We start from the raw sequence: 18479 nt of genomic DNA, 5'->3' as shown, positions 1-18479 counted from the left end.
TCACCCGGAGGATTGAGGTGAGCTAAGCGATGCTATTTCTATTGTTAAAGGAACGACTTCCGGTCAGGAAACGTTGACACACGAGTTTTAATCTCTGTTTATAGAGCAAAAATATGACGTCATTTTGATATACTGACAACATAAATCAAAGGGTGATTACAACCAATCAGCAACCCGGGATAAAACCAGGCTATCAGTGACGTTATTACACAAATAACAGACAAATAATTACATAAATAACGATCTGACAAACAACGGTCTTTAAATAACGTTCTGACTCGACAAACTTCACCATAAAGAAATTATAATTTATTTTATGAAAAGTTAATTTTTAATGGAGACAAAAATGGAGTCAGAAGATAACAGAAACATGAAGTAATAAAACTTGAGAATATGTTAATAAAAATAAAACTGAACAGAATTTACACAAGGTTGAAACCTGTAAATCGTCAGTATTAAACTTCAACAAGGAACGATACTGCTTCAGTCAATAGATAAAACTTTAAAACCTTTACACAAAACATTGACTGTGATCATTTAGAGAATCGGATTTAACATTAATTACCTTTTTGTGGCACATTTTTAAAAAAGTTTATTAATTTCTGTCAAGTTTTTAACATAAACAATAAAGTGGAAGAGATTTGTGTTAATTATTATAAAACAGATTCAACATGAACCAGAAGCCTTCACGTCATCTCTTCTGCGACGCCACCGTAGACAAGAGGCCCCGCCCACCCGCCGCAAAGCAACAGACACGAGGTCCCGCCCACCCCCCCGCTAGACAAAACACAACAGGTCCTGCCCACCTGGCGCCAGGCAACAGACACAAGGCTACGTTAGCGCTAGAAAAGCTAAAACTGAGGACGACCAGCAACTCTTCCTCACTAGGTGGGGCTGAAACTATCACAACCTGTTTGAGTTTAAACAAATCACAAGCTTGGTGGGCGTGGTTTAGGATCAGTTAGCAAATCAGAATGTCTGGAGGTGTTCTTAAACATCAGACCACAGCATCTTCTGAACCAATTACATGATGGGATCAATCAGTTTGGTTTCTGGTAAAACGTATTTTAGTTTCATTACAGACTAGGCATAGGTCACACACAAGCTTTCATTCATGCTAACGTTAGCTCTGTCGCTGCTGAGCTAACCCTAAACAACACACACGAAGCCTGACCTGTACAGAGGACATGTGATGATGCCATCAGTTTCTAGAAAACAAAAAAATTTCAGACAATCAAAGTTATGGATTTGTTTTTCCACATGCTTATTTTATTTATTTGTGGTTGGTAATAGTGATATAAAAATATAAACAGCACAACTCACATCTTATGAAGTCAGGGAGTCTCTGTGGACGCTTAAATTTATTTTGTTTTTACATTTTTATGACCAGATATTGTTGGATAATTTTTTACAAGTTTGAAAAATTATAACTTTATTTTTTTGCTTAAAATCTAATGTAGGCTGTTGCCTGACTGGTTGGTCACATTGAGCGGCTATAAGATGACTGATGATGATGAACTGATTCAAGCTAACACTAGCACGAGCTAGCTGACGTTTTCTGCTGAAGTGAAAGGATGGAGCTATCGGTTAGACAGAACAGTTTACAGCACTTTATTCAGGATCTGGTCGTATCATTCTGCCCCTCATGAACGGACATGTTGGGATGCACTCCGCTAACGTCGGTCTGCGGGACTGGACCACATGCTGGGAGTCATAACCGGGTCGTGATCTATACGCTAACAGTATACATGAGTGAAGGTATACCACGAGGTACATCATTCAGAGTATTTACACGACTGGAAAATATCTTACATAAATACACACAGATAAGAAAAGGGAACTGGAATATATTCAGCAACAGACGGAGAACATCCCAGAATGCTCAGGGCCAGAGGGACACAGCAGAGAAAGTCCACTTACAGATGTAGCCTTGGCAGAAACTCCACATCCAGACTGTTTCAAACAACAGTCAGTTGGAATAAAAACGAGTTTGTAAGGATAAGAAAGAAGACCTCATGATAACATCTCAGTGGTATGCTAGTTAGCAGGAGGCTATGTGTAGTCAAAGACAACTGGCTCCTATTCTAGAGAAGCTACAGTACAAGGCTTTAAAGGGATTACACACCAGAGCAGTTAAATTAATCCAATGTTAGCTTTGTTTGTGTCGACCAAAATCTGTTGTACAAAATTCAAATATTCGACAAAACTCAAACTCTGTTGTATCCCTGTTTCCTAAAACCAGTTAGCATTCCGTTGTTGGTGCTCTGGTTAGCTATGGGCGGGGTCACACACGTGAAACAAATAATCTCAGGGCAGATCAACATGTACACAATAGAATATTAATAACAGTAGAAACAGTAGAAAATACAAAAATAACTGAACAGAAATGCATCAGAGAATGCATCTGAAAACAATGAAAACTCCAAACAGAATATTCCCATTGATGGAGGAACAGCTGAGTCATCATTTTTCTTTTGGGAGAAAGCTTCTTTTTAGAACTACAAACAAAACAACTTAAAGTCCATATATGTTTAGAAGTCAGGTTACAGGTTAGCACATAAAATACAACCCCAGAGCTGTCGTTCCATACAATAGATGTAAAAAAAAACAAAACAAAAATATACAAAACCAGTGTAGACATTAGTTTATTTGAGCGTCTATAATTTTTTAATCAGAAAAACTTACACTTGAAACATTTCCGACCACAGCGAGGCAACCGACTGCTGGACGTGTTCAGCTTGTAAATAACGTTAATATATTTTAACACCAGCAGACAGTCAGCAGGTTCGACCCCATTCTAATGTGCTTCTACTGAAATAAGGTGCTGTGGATCCTTAGTTGCTGACTTGAACAGACTTCCTGTGCTGATTGGGAACCCTGACCCCAAACGTAGTAACCTAGGTTGTTGAAGGGTTGGGTTACCTACTCTGCTTCTGATTGGTTTGCCTGGCCAACCATCACTCCTTTGATAAAACCTAACTTACTTCTAGACAACCCAACCAATGACGACAATGAGCCAATCAGTGGCGGAGTTTCTAGATATCGAGAATCCACTGACAGTAAGTTCCTGATGGATTCTAACTCTTGACAGCAGTGCTTTTTCTTCTCAGGATCAGGTGATTAGTTTGGATCAAGCAGAGGTATGAGTTCTTTGAGAGATGCTCTATTTCACAGGTTGACCTGCCTTCAAATTCAATATGAGACAATGTTAAGACAAGGCTCTGGCTTCAAACCCCAACTTGCTCTCAATGGATTGATGACAACACAACAAGTAAATAAGACAGCTTTTGAGGCGTTGAAGGTCTGTTTTGTCCATTCGATCAAATCTGTCCAACTTCCTCATTCACGCAGTTCAGTCTCGTCTGTTAAGGGGGCGCCTGAGAGCCTCGTCATAGGTTACTGTAGTAAAGGTACTTGCACCAGTTGGACTTACTCAAGGTTATGCAGGTCAGAAGGCTGTTGGTTTGAAGTCAGCAGAGAGAAACCATCTCTTATTTCTTCTTCTTTCTCCAAATGTTAGTCATTCCATCCCTGACATGGTGGACCCCACAAGGCAGTTGAGACTTCATCAAATAATGTGCAAATCAGAAGAATTAAAACCCTCCGTCGGTTGTCATGTCAACCAAACAGGAGGAAGCATCTTGGGAAGACTGCATAGCAAGAGTAACAAGTCAGCATAAAGACCTCTAAATCATACAAAAGACTTGAGAAAGACGTGACGAGCACTTTAACTTTGATAAGTGGTGATGTGAAGGTTTTCATTGCACAAGTCTCCATTATGGTTTAATAGTTCCCTCAATTAAACTAGCTTAGCTTAAAGTGCTTTCAAACGGTGATGACTAACTTGTCTGAATCCTGTTGGGTTCTATTGACTCTTCACTAGTTAATCTTCCAGCCGTCCAGTTCTTCACAACAGGAGCCAAAATGTCCACCTGAAAACATTTTCCTTAGTTTGCTATCAAGTCCCAAGACAGGAACAAGGCCATTTTCACGAGGTACAAGACTATTGCTAACAAGGTCCATCAATTAGCAAAGGAATCCTTTAGTTTTAGAGCAAGAGGCAGAGCTTGTGAATGCTTTAATGCTTTGACTGATGTCAGTCCTCAAACAGGGTTAATGCCATGAAAGGTAGTCACGTCTAACTGGCTAAACCTCAGCCAGGGATTACCCCAACGTCAGTCTTCATATCTGCCAGCTACAGGACTAATCACAAAGAGAATCCTCCAGAAGTAAGGAACCCCTTCACCTTTCCAGTAATTTTAGACGTAAGATAGGGAGAAGTTCACAAACACTTGTATCTACCAACCACAAGACGAGTAACTGGACAAACTAAGATGGAAGGGAACACCCTGACTTACAAATTCATATTAGGAGTTTGGTTAGACATGGGCGAACCTGGAGCACTCAAAGTCTAGCAACACACAGATGATCAGACAGACACTGCTCTTAGAATATTTTGCTACTTAGATAAAACCAAGGCCACACCCACTACAAAATGACCACACCCACCAATCACAAGACTAGTCACAACAGGAGCCAATTACCTCCAAGTCAGGGAACACCCACACGTTAGCTTGATATATTTTGGACACCGTTGGTAATTGTGCTACTCAGGTAAAATCAAACAAGGTCATAGTGTCGTGACCCTAACCCTTGAAAAGGTGTCCATTTGTTTGACGAAAGTGTAGATGCAAACAAAAAGGTTCTAATGGTATAGACTACTTTGTGTCATGATCAAGTGTTTTGTCAACTACCCGATCATTTCATTGTGGGTCATGGAAGCATTAGCTTCAGCTTAGCGCTATGGTGGCTAACAGTCAGCTACATTTACCACAACAAAAGAGAAGGAAGACAAAAAAAGTGATAAACTATTCCAGGATTGTTGTTCAAATAATAAAACTTTAGAAGGAGGTCATCCCGTCAGGCTCGGAGGTTGTGGTTGCCGTAGCTCCGCTTCCAACTAAAAAGACAGCCATGCTGGATTTTGACTGGTTGATGTGGTGGATACCGAAGCTCGCTGATCCATGAGGATCAGAAGATAAATGGATATGGCTGACGCCACTACCGCCACTATTAAACTCCAAATCGAGGTCGAAAGCCGTGTCTGTGGAAACAACCCAGGAAGCTGGACGCCATTTTTTCAGGGTGTACGGAGTCTTGACACGACGCTTGATCTTCTCTCCTGAAGCACTCAGACCATCTGTCAGAGAAACGTCATCTGAGGAGGACAGGGGATGGGAAGATAACAAGTTTGGCTGTGTTCACACAGTCAAAGATACAATGGTACCTCTACTTACGAAATTAATTGGTTCCGGAAGAAATTACGTAAGTAGAGACGCGTTTTCCATGCAATAGCCCTAATCCGTTCCAAGCCCACAAAAATTCTGACATAAATGTTTTATAAAGCATAAAAATACATAAAAACATGTAACAAATACATGTTACGATTAGATTATTACACAATAAATTAAAGTTGTGCATAACGTAAAAAACAAAGAATAAAGAATCATAATGATGGTCATTACCTTTTAACTGCTGTCCCATTTTTTTATGTCCTCTTTGGTTCATGCGCTCCTGCCTCACGATGCCGAAAAACCGAGTGAATTCCAGTCCTCCCTTTGAACTTATCCAACCACCCACACGATGCCTAAAACTCCTTAAACTTCCTTTTGTTTTAATAACGTGGCGACTGTAGATACACTACGGTCATATTCTTTGGCAAGATCAACCAAACGCATCCCTTTCTCATGCTTTTCTATGATCTCTTGCTTTGTTTATATGGACAAAAAAACTTGTCTCTTCGTCTTTTCTTTTACTCTTTACTCTTTACCTTCTTGGGGTCCATAGCCAATAGGTACTCAAAAAGTTATTATATTTGCGCAAAACTATCAGACTACCTCACAGGTCGAATGCCGAAGATACTGCATAAACACCATCTAGCTCCACACGAAGGTGGAGTGGCATTCCTCTTAGCCAATGGGATGCCAGGAAGATACGTAATAGGTAATAGCCAATGGCAGAGCAGCTATGAGAATGTTGCATTCAGGAACCTGTGGGAGATTCGAGTATCAGCCGATACTGTGTTTTTACATTATGTAAGTCGAAATTTCTTTCGTAAGTAGAGGCAATATTTTCCTACTGAGAAATTTCGTAAGTAGAAAATTTCGTAAGTAGAGACATTCGTAAGTAGAGGTATCACTGTACCGACATATTCAATGCTCCCCGGTGTTGACTTTCAACCCTGTGACCTTTGATTTAGCTCGGGTTAAAGACTTTAGGACACAAGAAGACTTCCTGAGAAGATCTGGTTCAGCATGCGGTTAGGCTCACCTGAAGACTTGCATGATGAAGACAAGTCTAAGGACGAAGGGCGCTCAGGCCTCTTGCAGTTAGGTCTCATTTGGGACTGCAACAGGTCTGGATGTTGTGAAGAAGGTTCTGGAGCTGCTTGACTTACTGGAGCTTGACCTTCTGAAGTTGTTTCTCCAGACGAAGCTTCATTCTTGACAGAAACTTCTGAATCTGAAGCTGGAGACAGGGTTTGGGAAAGCAGGGCCACAGAAGGTGAGATTGAAGTTTTGGTGGCCGGTTCGTGTTCTTGTGGAACTGGGTTTGGTGAGGTCAGGGATGAGTCACGCTCTGGGTCACAGCAGCCTGAAACCAGTGGACCGGTGACGGGATCAGCCCCATGAAGAGGTGGTGATGTGGTCAATGCTGGTTCATGACCTGTGTGGGAGCTCTGACCTTCATCCTGGTCTTTGAGGCGGGCCTGGAGGGTTTGGTCATTGCAAGGTGGAGCACTTCCAGCTGGACCAGGAAGCAAGATGGTTTCAAAGCTTGATTCAGGAGGTCCTCCTGCCTGGGGCGGGTCCTCTTGAGGACGGCCCTCTGAACAAACCCTCCTTTGAGGTTGGACCTCTAAATCCTGGACCTTGACATCTGACCGCATCACTACCCTGTTGTTATTGTTGTTGTTGGCGTTGGACCTTTGCCCAGGCATGATGTTCCCAGGCCCTGACTGGTGGTGAAGATGCTGGTGAGGAGCAGGAGTGCTTTCTGCAGGAGGCTGCTCTCTTCTCAGCAGGGGTTCGTGTTCGTCAGGGCTGGAGTTGAGGAGGTTCAAACTGCTGTCTTCTCCAACCGACCCTCGTTCCACCTTGTCCTCCTCCTCCAGCTGTGGCCCGGCAGGATTGGTTCGACCCAGGACAGCGTTCTTCACCAGGATCGGGGCACCTGCGCTGTAGCCGCCGGTGGTTGCCTTCATCAGTTGGACTTGGTTCGCATTTACAACACTGCTCCTCACGCCCGTGTTGTTGGTCACCGTGGTTACCAGGTGGGGCTCTACAGCTGTGGCAACCATGACTGTGTTCATTTTAGCGACGCCTGTTTCCACCTGGAATTCAGAGCATTCTGGATTAGAGATCAACAGACTTCCTTTGGACTCATTTTCAGGTTTACACACCAACTTGAACTTCAGCTGTTGGTTAGTTAGCATCGTTGTTTGAGAATTTAGTTTTGTCAGTTGATGTTTTATTATTACAGCTGGTCTTCAAGAGACACACATCAGACTAACAAACATTTGTAGATATTGTTCATAGATTTGTAGATATGAAACAATGTCCTGTAATTGTTTCTGGTCAGTGTTAGGTAATAGTATTTTAGTATTTAGAGTAGACAGTTAAATGGCCTCAGATGGAAATTAGAGATTCATATTTAATTAATAACGACGTTTGAACAATTCGACAACCTCTGGGAACCAGTTGTGTACTTTGGATGATGCCTTTGACATTTATTTGTTAATTTATTTATGACTTCTTCTTTTTGGATCATTGTCTTTGCTCTACAAGACTTCTGGTGTGTTATGGTCCCTCTGGGTTTTGTTCTTGTCCATCTCCATTTCTCCAAGCAGTATTTCTAATGTCTAACAGGAACATTCAGGATGATCATGTACGATCTGCCAGTCAGTTCATGACACAGAGAACCTAGAGGGATTTGTCTGGTTGTTCTGCAGGTTTTCACATCCAGTATGAAATTCTTTACCCTGTGAGGTCATAATTCATTCAGATGATGTTTGATGTTATTCACCGTCCCTTGAAGTTGTGTTATTGAGTTCTGTGTTCCTAATGTGTGTTTTTGTTCTTTGATCATGTGCACACTTTCCAGGTCCAGAACCTTAAGGTGGAACCAGAGTCAAAGTCAGAAACTACTGAGTGTTGATAAATCTCTATTTTCTTTTTTGTAAATTACCCAGTTTGGGATCATTAAAGTAATTTAGCAGTCAGCTAACGTGAGCCCATGGCTAAACTAAATCTTACCCTACAAATAGCATTATGCTAGCTCCATATTTTTAGCCAATTGTAATTATTCGCCAGGGATACCCCAGAGGGGAGCAAAGTCTGTCCTCATAGGGCAACAAAGTTGTTGTGAAACCTAAAGAACAAATTCCAGCTGGACAAATCCACCTCTGTTCTTGTGGTCCTGGATTTGTAAACTCCACCATGTAGAAGCCAAACAGGAAGGGGGGGAAAGAAGAGGTCCCTGTACCCTGTGCATTGATTTCACATTTAATGATCCCTGAACAATCAACCCGATCAGTTCCTGCTGTACCTGCTTATGGTTGGACTTGAACCCCCCCAGCTTGAGTCGAGAAGCAGCTGAGGTGGGGTCCTTGGTCTTGGGGAGGAGATGGAGACTAGTGGGCCTCTGGGGCAAGTTCTGCTGTTTGGGAAGGGGGTGAAAAGTAGAGGAGAGGGAAGGAGCGTCCAGTCCAGCAGCCCCCAGGTCACCCTGAGGAGTCAACACTGAGCTGCTGGCCTGGGGACACCAAAGGAGCAGTGAGGACAGTGAACAGCAGTGAGGTGGGGTCGTACTGAACCCGGTGGGGTGTCTGGTGGTCGTACCTCAGTTGCTGGTAGGACCTGACGGTAGGGCAGATTGCCCGTTTGTGGTTCTGTTGCTCCAAACTTTTTCTGAGAAAGTTCCATCAAGTTCTCGTATGAACTTTCCCTCAAGTTTTTATGAACCTGTCAGGACAAAAGCTCAAGTCAATAAGGGTGAAGGTACCGGAGGGCGAAGCTGGAATCAGGACGGATTAAAGACCTCTTTGGGGTCCAGTTTGGTGGCCTCCAGGTCTTCTTCTGTCAGCTGGCAGACGAGGATGGTGGACAAGTCACCTGGAGGACAAATACAACCAGTTTCAGGACACGACAGTGATGTATGTATGGAGTTCGAGGAACTTTACAAGGAGGGAGAGGAACTAGTTTCAGATTTTGGGTGGGTGAATCTGATTTGGATCCAGGTCATAATCTGGATCTGGTTAGGCTCCTGTGAGACAACACGACATAATGATCCAGACTGAGGAGATCAGATCAGATTCAACCAGGACACAGATTTGTCTTCTAAAGTTCCTGATGTTGAGCTTTGGAAGGACTAGATGAAGGTGAGGTGACGTACTGCTGAAGAGGCTGCCAGGCGTCTGGGCACCGATCGCCAACACGCAGCTGTCTGAGCCGGTTGAACGAGCCTGACTCTGAGAGAGAGGGGGGGCGGGGTAGAGAGGGGGCGGGGTTAAAGTCACCAACACAGCGTTCAGCTTCTCTCAGGTTGCCTCTACCTGTGCCTGCTGCCGCTCAAAATTAATGGAGTTCCTGTTCTTCTCAACACCATCAGCTGCGCTGATGGTTGTCTTGACAACTGAGAGAGGATGACTGTCTCCCTGAAGGTTTTTGACTACGCCCATCTGCTGATCTTCAATGTAGGAGGAGGCGGAGCCAACCTGAACAGGTGAGCAGCCGTGGGACAGATTCCTGAGAGAGAAGTAACATTTTCATTGTTTAGTGTTTTGTGAGTATACCTGTGATTGTGTAGAGCAGTGTGGGTTAAAATGCGGTTGTGTAGAGCAGTGTTTGTATACCTGTGGTTGTATGGAACAGTGTGTGTATACCTATGGCTGTGTAGTGTATCTGGTTGTGTAGATCACTACATGTGTACATGCGGTTGTGTAGTGTGTGTATACCTGTCGGTGTGTAGTGTGTGTATAGTTGTGTTTGTTTAGAACAGTATGTGTGTATATATGAATGTGGAGAGAAGTGTGTGTGTACCTGTGGTTGTGTAGAGCAGTGTATGTGTACCTGTGATTGTGTTGTGTGTGTGTACCTATGGTTGTGTAGAGGAGTGTGTGTGTAACAATGGTTGTGTAGAGCAGTGTGTGTGTGCCCGTGGTTGTGTAGAGCAGCGTGTATGTACCTGTGATTGTGTTGTGTGTATACCTGTGGTTGTGTAGAGCAGTGTGTGTGTACCTGTGGTTGTGTAGAGCAGTGTGTGTGTACCTGTGGTTGTGTAGAGCAGTGTGTGTGTACCTGTGGTTGTGTAGAGCAGTGTGTGTGTACCTGTGGTTGTGTAGAGCAGTGTGTGTACCTGTGGTTGTGTAGAGCAGTGTGTGTACCTGTGGTTGTGTAGAGCAGTGTGTGTCGTCAGCACCATGAGTTCAGACAGTCGTTCCTCTGCACACTGAGCGGTAAGGCGAGCCTCTGCATCCTGATCCCAGCAGTCCTCCATCGTCTCCTTCAGAGAACGTAACATCTGAAAGACACGACACACCATCACCGGTTGCTGCGTGACGTCATAGTGTACCACAGTGTAGTACACGGTGTACTACATGATGTACTATTACATGGTGTACCACATGGTGTACTTCCCCACTATTCTAATAGTGTATAAACACTTGTGGGTGTTTAAAGCCCTGCGTTCTGCCTGTCAAGACTCAGGGAACCTGCAGCAGCCTACCAGGCTGTTCTCCTTCCAGGCTTCAGGGAACCTGGGTCTAAACTTCTCCCTCAAGACCAGGATCTGCATCTCCTCTAAGGTGGGATGATTCCCCAACTCCTCCTGGAACGCCAACTGGTACTCAGGTACAGCCTCACCTGAAGACACACACAGCAGGTGTTGGTCTGGCTCCTATCGTGTGTGTGGCGTATTTGCTGCACTGCTGTCTCACCTACGAACAGGTGTGAACATCTCCTGAAGCTCTCCCAGTAGAGCAGCCCCAGAGCGTAGACATCCACTTGCTTCAGCGCCGACTCGCAGTCCCTCAGGTTCAGAGCTCCACCCAGAACCTCCGGCGCCATGTAGCGCACCGTCCCCACCTGCAAACACACACACGTCAACACCCCCGACGCGCCGCCATCACCTCGCTGCACACGTCACATGAACTGACCTCAGATATGGCCATGGTGTCGTCGTCTCCGGGGCAACAGGGCTGGTTACCCGTCAGCCTCATGGACAGGCCGAAGTCGGCGAGGACGCAGGACAGGTCGGTTCGCACCAGGACGTTCCTGCTGGTCACGTCTCTGTGGGCCACGGCCGGTTTGTACTGGTCTGAGACGAGGAAGAGGAGGAACCGCCTTCATCACCATCACTCAACACGAGACAAGTCTGAACTAACTAAACTGATTCTGGATTGAAAGTACAGTGGTACCTCTACTTACGAAATTAATTGGTTCCGGAAGAAACTACGTAAGTAGAAAATTACGTAAGTAGAGATGCGTTTTCCATGCAAATGCCCTAATCCGTTCCAAGCCCACAAAAATTCTGACATAAATGTTTTATAAAGCATAAAAATGCATCAAAACATGTAACAAATACATGTTATGATTAGATTATTACACAATAGATTAGAGTTGTGTATAACATAAAAAACAAAGAATCAAGAATAATAATGACAGTCATTATTAATAACTGCTGTCCCCATTGTTTTATGCCCTCTTTGGTTCATGCGTTATATTTGCGTAAAACTATCAGAGTACCTCACAGGTCGAATGCCGAAGATACTGCATAAACACCATCTAGCTACACACAGAGGTGGAGTGGCATTCCTCTTAGCCAATGGGATGTAGAAAATCTCGTAAGTAGAGACATTCGTAAGTAGAGGTATCACTGTATTCTCATCGCTTAACCGATCAGGGGGCGTTGCAGCAGTGATGTTTAGAACAGCAGAGGCTGAATAGACTGCAGTTCTCTGAGTGACCACCAGGGGGAAACATAACATGAACCTGTAGTCACCTGCAGAGAGTCTGTCTTCGCTCTGACAGGAAGTCATGGTTTAAGGTTCTTGATTGGTTAGCATTGAGTTAGCTGTTTAGTTGGACATGTTTGACTTCCTGTCTAACTAGGAGTGAGGCCTGCTACTTCCTGTTTTGTTTCAAACACAGTAAACAACAACAATGAGCACCTCCTCTGTCGACTTCGGTGTGCAGGAAGGCCAGGCCTCTGGTGACGCCGTGGGTCATCCTGCAGCAGGTGGACCAGTCCACGGTGTGGAGTGACAGGTAGCGAGACAGGCAGCCCTGAGACACACAAACAACACTTCCTGTTTACAACCTGAAAGCAGGAAGTTGTTAAAACAACAGACTAACAGTCGTAAACACTCACATTCGGTTCATTCACCTCCGACTGAATGCCTTTAGCTCCTCCTACCAACAACCAACGGGTTCTGATTGGACCGACACCGTCTGCTGCCAGCGTCTCTGATGCTAACGCTGCAGTTCTAGCTAGCGATCGTTATCAGCCCTGCTTCATGTTAGCACGCTAAAAGTCGAATGAAAACTGATAAACATGTCTGGAGATCATTTAATTACGTAACTGTTTGTGTGTTTGTGTGTGTGAGACAGTTAAGCTCATGATTACTGTCTGACCGGTGCAGAAGAATGTAGCTAACCATCTATCCAGACATTACTGTGTGTGTGTGTGTGTGTGTGTGTGTGTGTGTGTGTGGGTGTGTGGGTGGGTGGATGGTCAGTGGCTCCAGACAGGAAGTCCGACTGAAGGCGCCGTCTTCCAGAACAATAACAAGACTAGTGGAGTCAGTCGGCTGCACCGTGTCCAGACTGGGGTTAGTTGTTAGCGCCCCCTACAGGCAGCAGAGTTCATCACATGCAGGCAGAACTAATGGGACGTTCTCTGTTCTCTTACGTGGGGGTAGAACTCCATGAGGATCAGGAACTCCGGCCGGCCGTCAGCGGTGGTCCTCTCGTCGGCGGCCAGGAAGCGGGTGATGTTGTCGTGCTGTTGCATCATGGGAAGGCTGTAGATGGAGCGCTCGTTGAAGTAGTTCTGCCGGTTGGCCGAGCTGAAGAGCTTGACGGCCAAGCAACGCTCGTTGAGACAGCTGCGGAACACGGTGCCGTAACGGCCTCGACCAATCAGCTGCCAGGAGGATAGACGGGGTGGTTAGAATCAAAACAGAGGCGTGGAGCTCTACAGGGGGCGCTGTCGGATCCTCTGATGATTGGACCAGGAGAACCGGATCACGTTCTACTGAACCAACGAGGTTTAACTAGCAACTAGAAGTGGTTAGCAGCTAATAGCAGTTATCTGTTAGTAGCAATTAGCAGATAGCAGTTATAAGCTAACTAGAGATGAGAAGATGTCCTCCAGTGGGGGGGGCAGCAGGAGGTCCAGACGCTCTTGTCCCTCCAAATGGACAGCCAATCATGTATTTTGTTGCTGCTCAATGCAGTTTCATATGCCCCGCCCTCTGGATCGCAGGGGGCGGAGCTGTCATCACACAAGGTGTCTTTTGGAGGAACGGACCGTCCGGGGTTGCGAGGGGAGGGGCTATTTGTTGTCCTAGCATGAATAACACAACAATACACGTTGTTTTCTACTTGTAGTTGTGTCAACTGTCATTGTGTTGTATTGTTGTTGTGTTTGTAGTTTTATTGTTGTTTTTTGTTGTCTGTCACCTCCAGCAACTTCAGCTGGTCCAGGTCGACGGCGTCTGTGTTTCCATCCTCGTTCAGGTGAAGAGCACCCAGACCCAGTTTCTGCTGCTTCCCTGTGGTCAGACAGTATTGATTATTACTGATCATCAATCGCTGTCCTCCTGTGTGTGTGTGTGTGTGTGTGTGTGTGTGTGTGTAGCACCTCTCATCATGCGGTATCCCAGGAACAACGCTATTATGACAACGGCTGCTACAGCCACAGTCACCAGGGCGATGAGGGCGCTCTCCTCCCGTCTCAGGGGCTGGCGCGCTGTGTGTGATGTCATCGTTAGCGTCAAGATGACATCAGAGCTCAAGACAACACATGAAGCATTTCTATTGGTGAGTCCAGTACCCCACGCCCCACCTGTCTGTCCGTTGTCCCGCCTGTCAGTCTTCATCAGCCTCAAGGCGGGCGTGTTGGCGGTGGGTGGGGCCTCTGTGAAGTTGACGTTGCAGAGGTTCCGGCTGCAGCAGCAGAACCGGTAGCTGCCATTCTGGATCTGTGAGGGCGGGGCTGTTACCAGGCAACGGTCGCCATGACACTCCTGCTGGTCCCCGATGTGGGTCCAGCAACCTGGAGGACAGACGAGACTCCATGAGATGGGCGGACCAGTCGAGTGCAGTGGGATCTGACCGGTCGGATGCAGACGTGTGCTCACCTTGCTTCACCAGGTGGATTTCCCCGTCCGGTCTTTTTTCCCATAATCCATAGCAGCGGGAGCCGTGGCTGCAGCGAATGGTGCCATTTTCTCGCACAGCTCCTCGCAGCTCATTGGTCAGTCCACTGTGAGGCTCCGTCCCCTCCTGCTGGTCCATGAAGGCACATTCTGTGTCCTCCAACTGGAAACCTGCAGGGACGGATGGATGACAGACGGAGTTAGGAGATGAAAGGGTTTGAACAAACACCTCGGTCAGATGTATAAATGCTCTGAATGTTTTGTTTGTGTGTTTGTTTGTGTTTGTTTGTCAGCAGCATCATGTGACAACGACGGCAGCGATCTCTTCATTCTCTCATGTGATTCTGTGAGAACACAAACCACCTCCCTGTCCTACATGGGGATGAACTGCTGAGGCTGTTGTCATGACGACGGGCCGTCGGAGCCCAGCCCGGCGTGTCAGCACGATGGGATCAGACCCATTAGTCCGATGTTCCAGCGTCACGTCACTGAGATCCTGACCGGACAGAGTTCATCTCAGTCTGTGGGAAACTCCGTTTGTTTGTTGTGATTGTTTATTGTGATTGTTATCTAACAAACACCCATCAGTTAGGGCGTTAAACCAATAACCTGTCGATCAATAACATCCAGTGGTCGTCATGTCGTTGGTTACAAGCAGAGAAACATCTCAGCTGAGAGTGTGTAGGGGGGTTGTTGACACACAGGAATGTGACCCCCCCCCCCACACCAGAACTGAGCTGGAGCCAGGAGGAGTCCAGTGTTTAGTCTACTGTAAACACACACGCACACACACACACACACACACACACACACACACACAATGACAGGAAGGTGGAGTGTGTGTCTGCCTCTTATCTCCCACATCACTACACAAACACAACAGCTGATGCAGACTGTCTGATGGCTATGTGCGTGTGCGTGTGCGTGTGTGTGTGAGAGACAGTTAATTACACAAACCAGTTGTTATCGAGTGTTCAGGAATGTCGTCTGTTTTTTAATGTTCCTGTGAGCTGACACTGGTGCATGATGGGAACTGGAGTTCTATTCTGTTTGAACGTCTCCACTGAAGTCTAGCATGCAAAGACAGGAGGAGGAGGAGGAGGAGGTCTCAGGACTGCACTTCACGGGGATGACGGGACATCGTGGGATGTAGACTGGTTTCGATGGAAACCCAGGTTTGGGTTTCAGATTTGATGATGGATATGTATCACAGGAAGATTCAGTTTAAGTAATAACATCATCATTAGTGCTGACATCATCGTTAGAGTTCCTCCTGAGGGAGGAGCAGCAGGACCAGTTCAGCACTTTCTTAGGATGCTTACGGTTCTGGACCAGTGTTAGTACTCATACTAGTACTAGTACAACTACTAGTCGTAGTAGTATAGTTAGTAGTTCTAGTAGTTTTAGTATTATTAGTAGGACAACTACTAGTCAAACTAGCACGACTAGCAGTCATGCTACTGCTCGTAATAATAGTTCTAGTATTACTAGTAGGATTAGTAATCGAACTAATACGCATAGTAACACTACTAGTCCTAGTAATGCTAGTACTACTAGTACGATTAGTATGACTAGTAGTATTACTAGTAGTAGTGGTACTATTACTAGTAGCATTGCTAGTCCTATTTTGGATTACTAGGACTTTCTAGTAGGGGTACTACTACTCATACTATTAGTACTAGTAGCACTAGTCCTAGTGGTACTAGGACTAGTGCTACTAGTAGGACAAGTAATAGTACTGAGTGCTAGTAGGACTACAAGTAGTATGACTACTTGTAGTCCTACTGGTATTAGCAGTAATACTACTACTAATACTAGCACGACCACTACTACTACATGTTTGGTTAACACAAACTAGCGATGTGAGGCGTGGCGCTAGCCTTGTGTTGAACTGACCGTTTCCAGCAGGCAGCAGCAGCAAACACAGACACGCTGCTAAAGCGGCACCACGCGCGGCGGTCATGTTGGCTCCAGCTGACGGGCTCAGGTCCTGGAGTCAGACGTGGACCAGAACCCCTGCCGGCATCCCGGGTCAAAGGTCAGGTGGTCTTGAAGGAACAAACACCGACATCAACAAAAGAACACAGACTCACCAGGTACTGTTAGCTCTGGGCTACCATTAGCTCTGGGTTAATTTACATTTGTGGTTCTATAAAACATTAAACTATAAAAGGGATATGAAACAAAATGTTTAATATTTAGCAGAATATTTTTTGCTACTAAAGTGACTATCTTAGTATGAACTTGTAAATTCCCTATTTTAGAGAAAATGTGACCAAGATTATTTCTATAAAAGGCGTAATTAATATTTTGTCTGATATAATTATAGATAAATCAAAATAGATTAGACTACATTTGTTCAGATTATTTTACATCAGATTAGATTACTTTAGATTGATTATATTAGATCGGATTATTTTGCTCAGGTTTTATTAGATCAGATTAGACACCAGCTGTAACTGGTCGTTAATCGGTGTTTACGTCATTCCCGAGACACCTCCGTTAAACAGCTGTAATCCAAATTTAACTGTCAATAAAATGATCATGTATCGATGATCAATGCTGTGAACCAATCAGAGCGAACGATCCTCTCATTGGTCAGCTAACCTCACTGCTTATCAATCTTCACCGGTGACCTTCCTGTCACACACGTGAGAAACACGTCACACCCTGCTGCCGACCGCATCCAGATGTCGTATCGATCCGCTGTGACGTCAGAGGCCGTTATCCGGGTTGAGGATGAAGGGAGTGGCCGGTTCGGTTGGCGTTCTTACCGGGAGGATGACTCCGGTGGCTCTGCGGGAGAGATGAAGCAGCCCGTCCGTCTGGGCTCCGGTTCGGTCTGGTTCGGCTCCGTTCGTTCGGGTTCGGGTTCTCCTCGTCGGGTCGGAACCGGCGGCGGTTTTGAGGAGCGCGATCGGAACACGGTTAGAGCTGGAGCTGCGCTCCGTTCATCTGCGGCCCGTTCCAGACCGTCAGTCACCTGGGAGGACGGCACGCGCCACTTCCGGGGCAGACTACCAGAATAAAAGCCCGAGCACCTGTTGGAAACCAACACCTTGACGTGTTCTGGTGCTGCCTGAACGTCACGATTGTATAATAAAGTTAATCTTTGACGTTTGATCCCAGTCGGAACCGGAACCTGGAATCTCATCCACATCCGTTCATTCACAAGTAGGCGTCAGTCCACTGACTCCGCACACATTGACCTCATTCTACAGTCAGTTGATTGGTGGTGTTGGTGACGTCAGAGTGACGTCAGGGTGTTCTAGTCGTCAGACGAGCAGCCGCTAACAGCTGCAGTGACGGTGAGTTTTATTTTGAAGGGATGTGTACTCCACTTCCTCTCTCTTGCTGGGCTGCCTTGACAACGGGGGTCGGGATGGAGGGAGAGCAAGACAGGCGGTGACTATCTTAAGAACTCAACCAGGTGCAAGTGAGACCAGAGACCCAGGACCAGGACTCTGCTGGTTCTGAGTCTCTGGACAGATCCAGTTCCAGAACAGAGACGAACATCCTGATGCCAGTAGTGAAATGGAACATGGAGTCTAGAGACCAGGGACTAGAGTCTAGACACCAAAATCCATGGACCAGAGTCTAGAGACCAGAACCTAGAGACGAGGGACCGTAGTCTAGAACCAGAATCTGGAGAGTACAGGCCAGAGTGGAGAGAACCAGGGACCATGAGACCAGGGATGAAAGTCTAAACGCCTGACTCCAGGAACCACTCTAGAGACCAGAATCTAGAGAGCCAGAGTCCAGGGACCAGTCTAAAGACCAGAACCTAGAGACCAGGGACTATAGTCTAGAGACCCATGACACCAGGGACCAAAGTCTGGAACTAGAATCTAGAGAATAGGGACCAGAGTTTAGAGACCAGAGTCTAGAATCCACCACAATGCTGAGTGACGCAGACTGTCTTTCATCAGTCTGGTGGTTCGAACATCTTCAGGCGTCCCCCTGAAGCTGGACCTGGTCCCTCCTGCTGTGACTCTCTGGCCCCCCCTGCTGGTCACCCTGAACTGCTACATCCCCGTCC

At 45.9% G+C, this 18479-nt stretch overlaps 1 protein-coding gene across 1 annotated transcript; it reads right to left on the bottom strand.

The window, feature by feature from the left end:
• Positions 1 to 782: 782 nt before the first annotated feature.
• Positions 783 to 17408, bottom strand: LOC137605049 (bone morphogenetic protein receptor type-2-like). The gene is made up of 19 exons (XM_068329393.1): positions 17215 to 17408; positions 16337 to 16488; positions 14423 to 14611; positions 14128 to 14337; positions 13924 to 14031; positions 13743 to 13834; positions 12970 to 13203; positions 12230 to 12344; positions 11216 to 11376; positions 10997 to 11144; positions 10786 to 10922; positions 10445 to 10581; positions 9614 to 9806; positions 9454 to 9529; positions 9100 to 9173; positions 8901 to 9023; positions 8608 to 8814; positions 6331 to 7393; positions 783 to 5218 (listed from the first exon to the last, which is right to left on the bottom strand). The coding sequence occupies exons 2-19, from the start codon at positions 16401 to 16403 to the stop codon at positions 4902 to 4904; spliced, it is 3651 nt and encodes a 1216-aa protein (XP_068185494.1). The 5' UTR covers positions 16404 to 16488; positions 17215 to 17408; the 3' UTR covers positions 783 to 4901.
• Positions 17409 to 18479: the final 1071 nt, after the last annotated feature.

The sequence above is a fragment of the Antennarius striatus genome, chromosome 12, assembly GCF_040054535.1.
Source record: "Antennarius striatus isolate MH-2024 chromosome 12, ASM4005453v1, whole genome shotgun sequence".
NCBI lineage: Eukaryota > Metazoa > Chordata > Actinopteri > Lophiiformes > Antennariidae > Antennarius > Antennarius striatus.
This window is presented reverse-complemented; position numbering and strand designations above follow the sequence as displayed.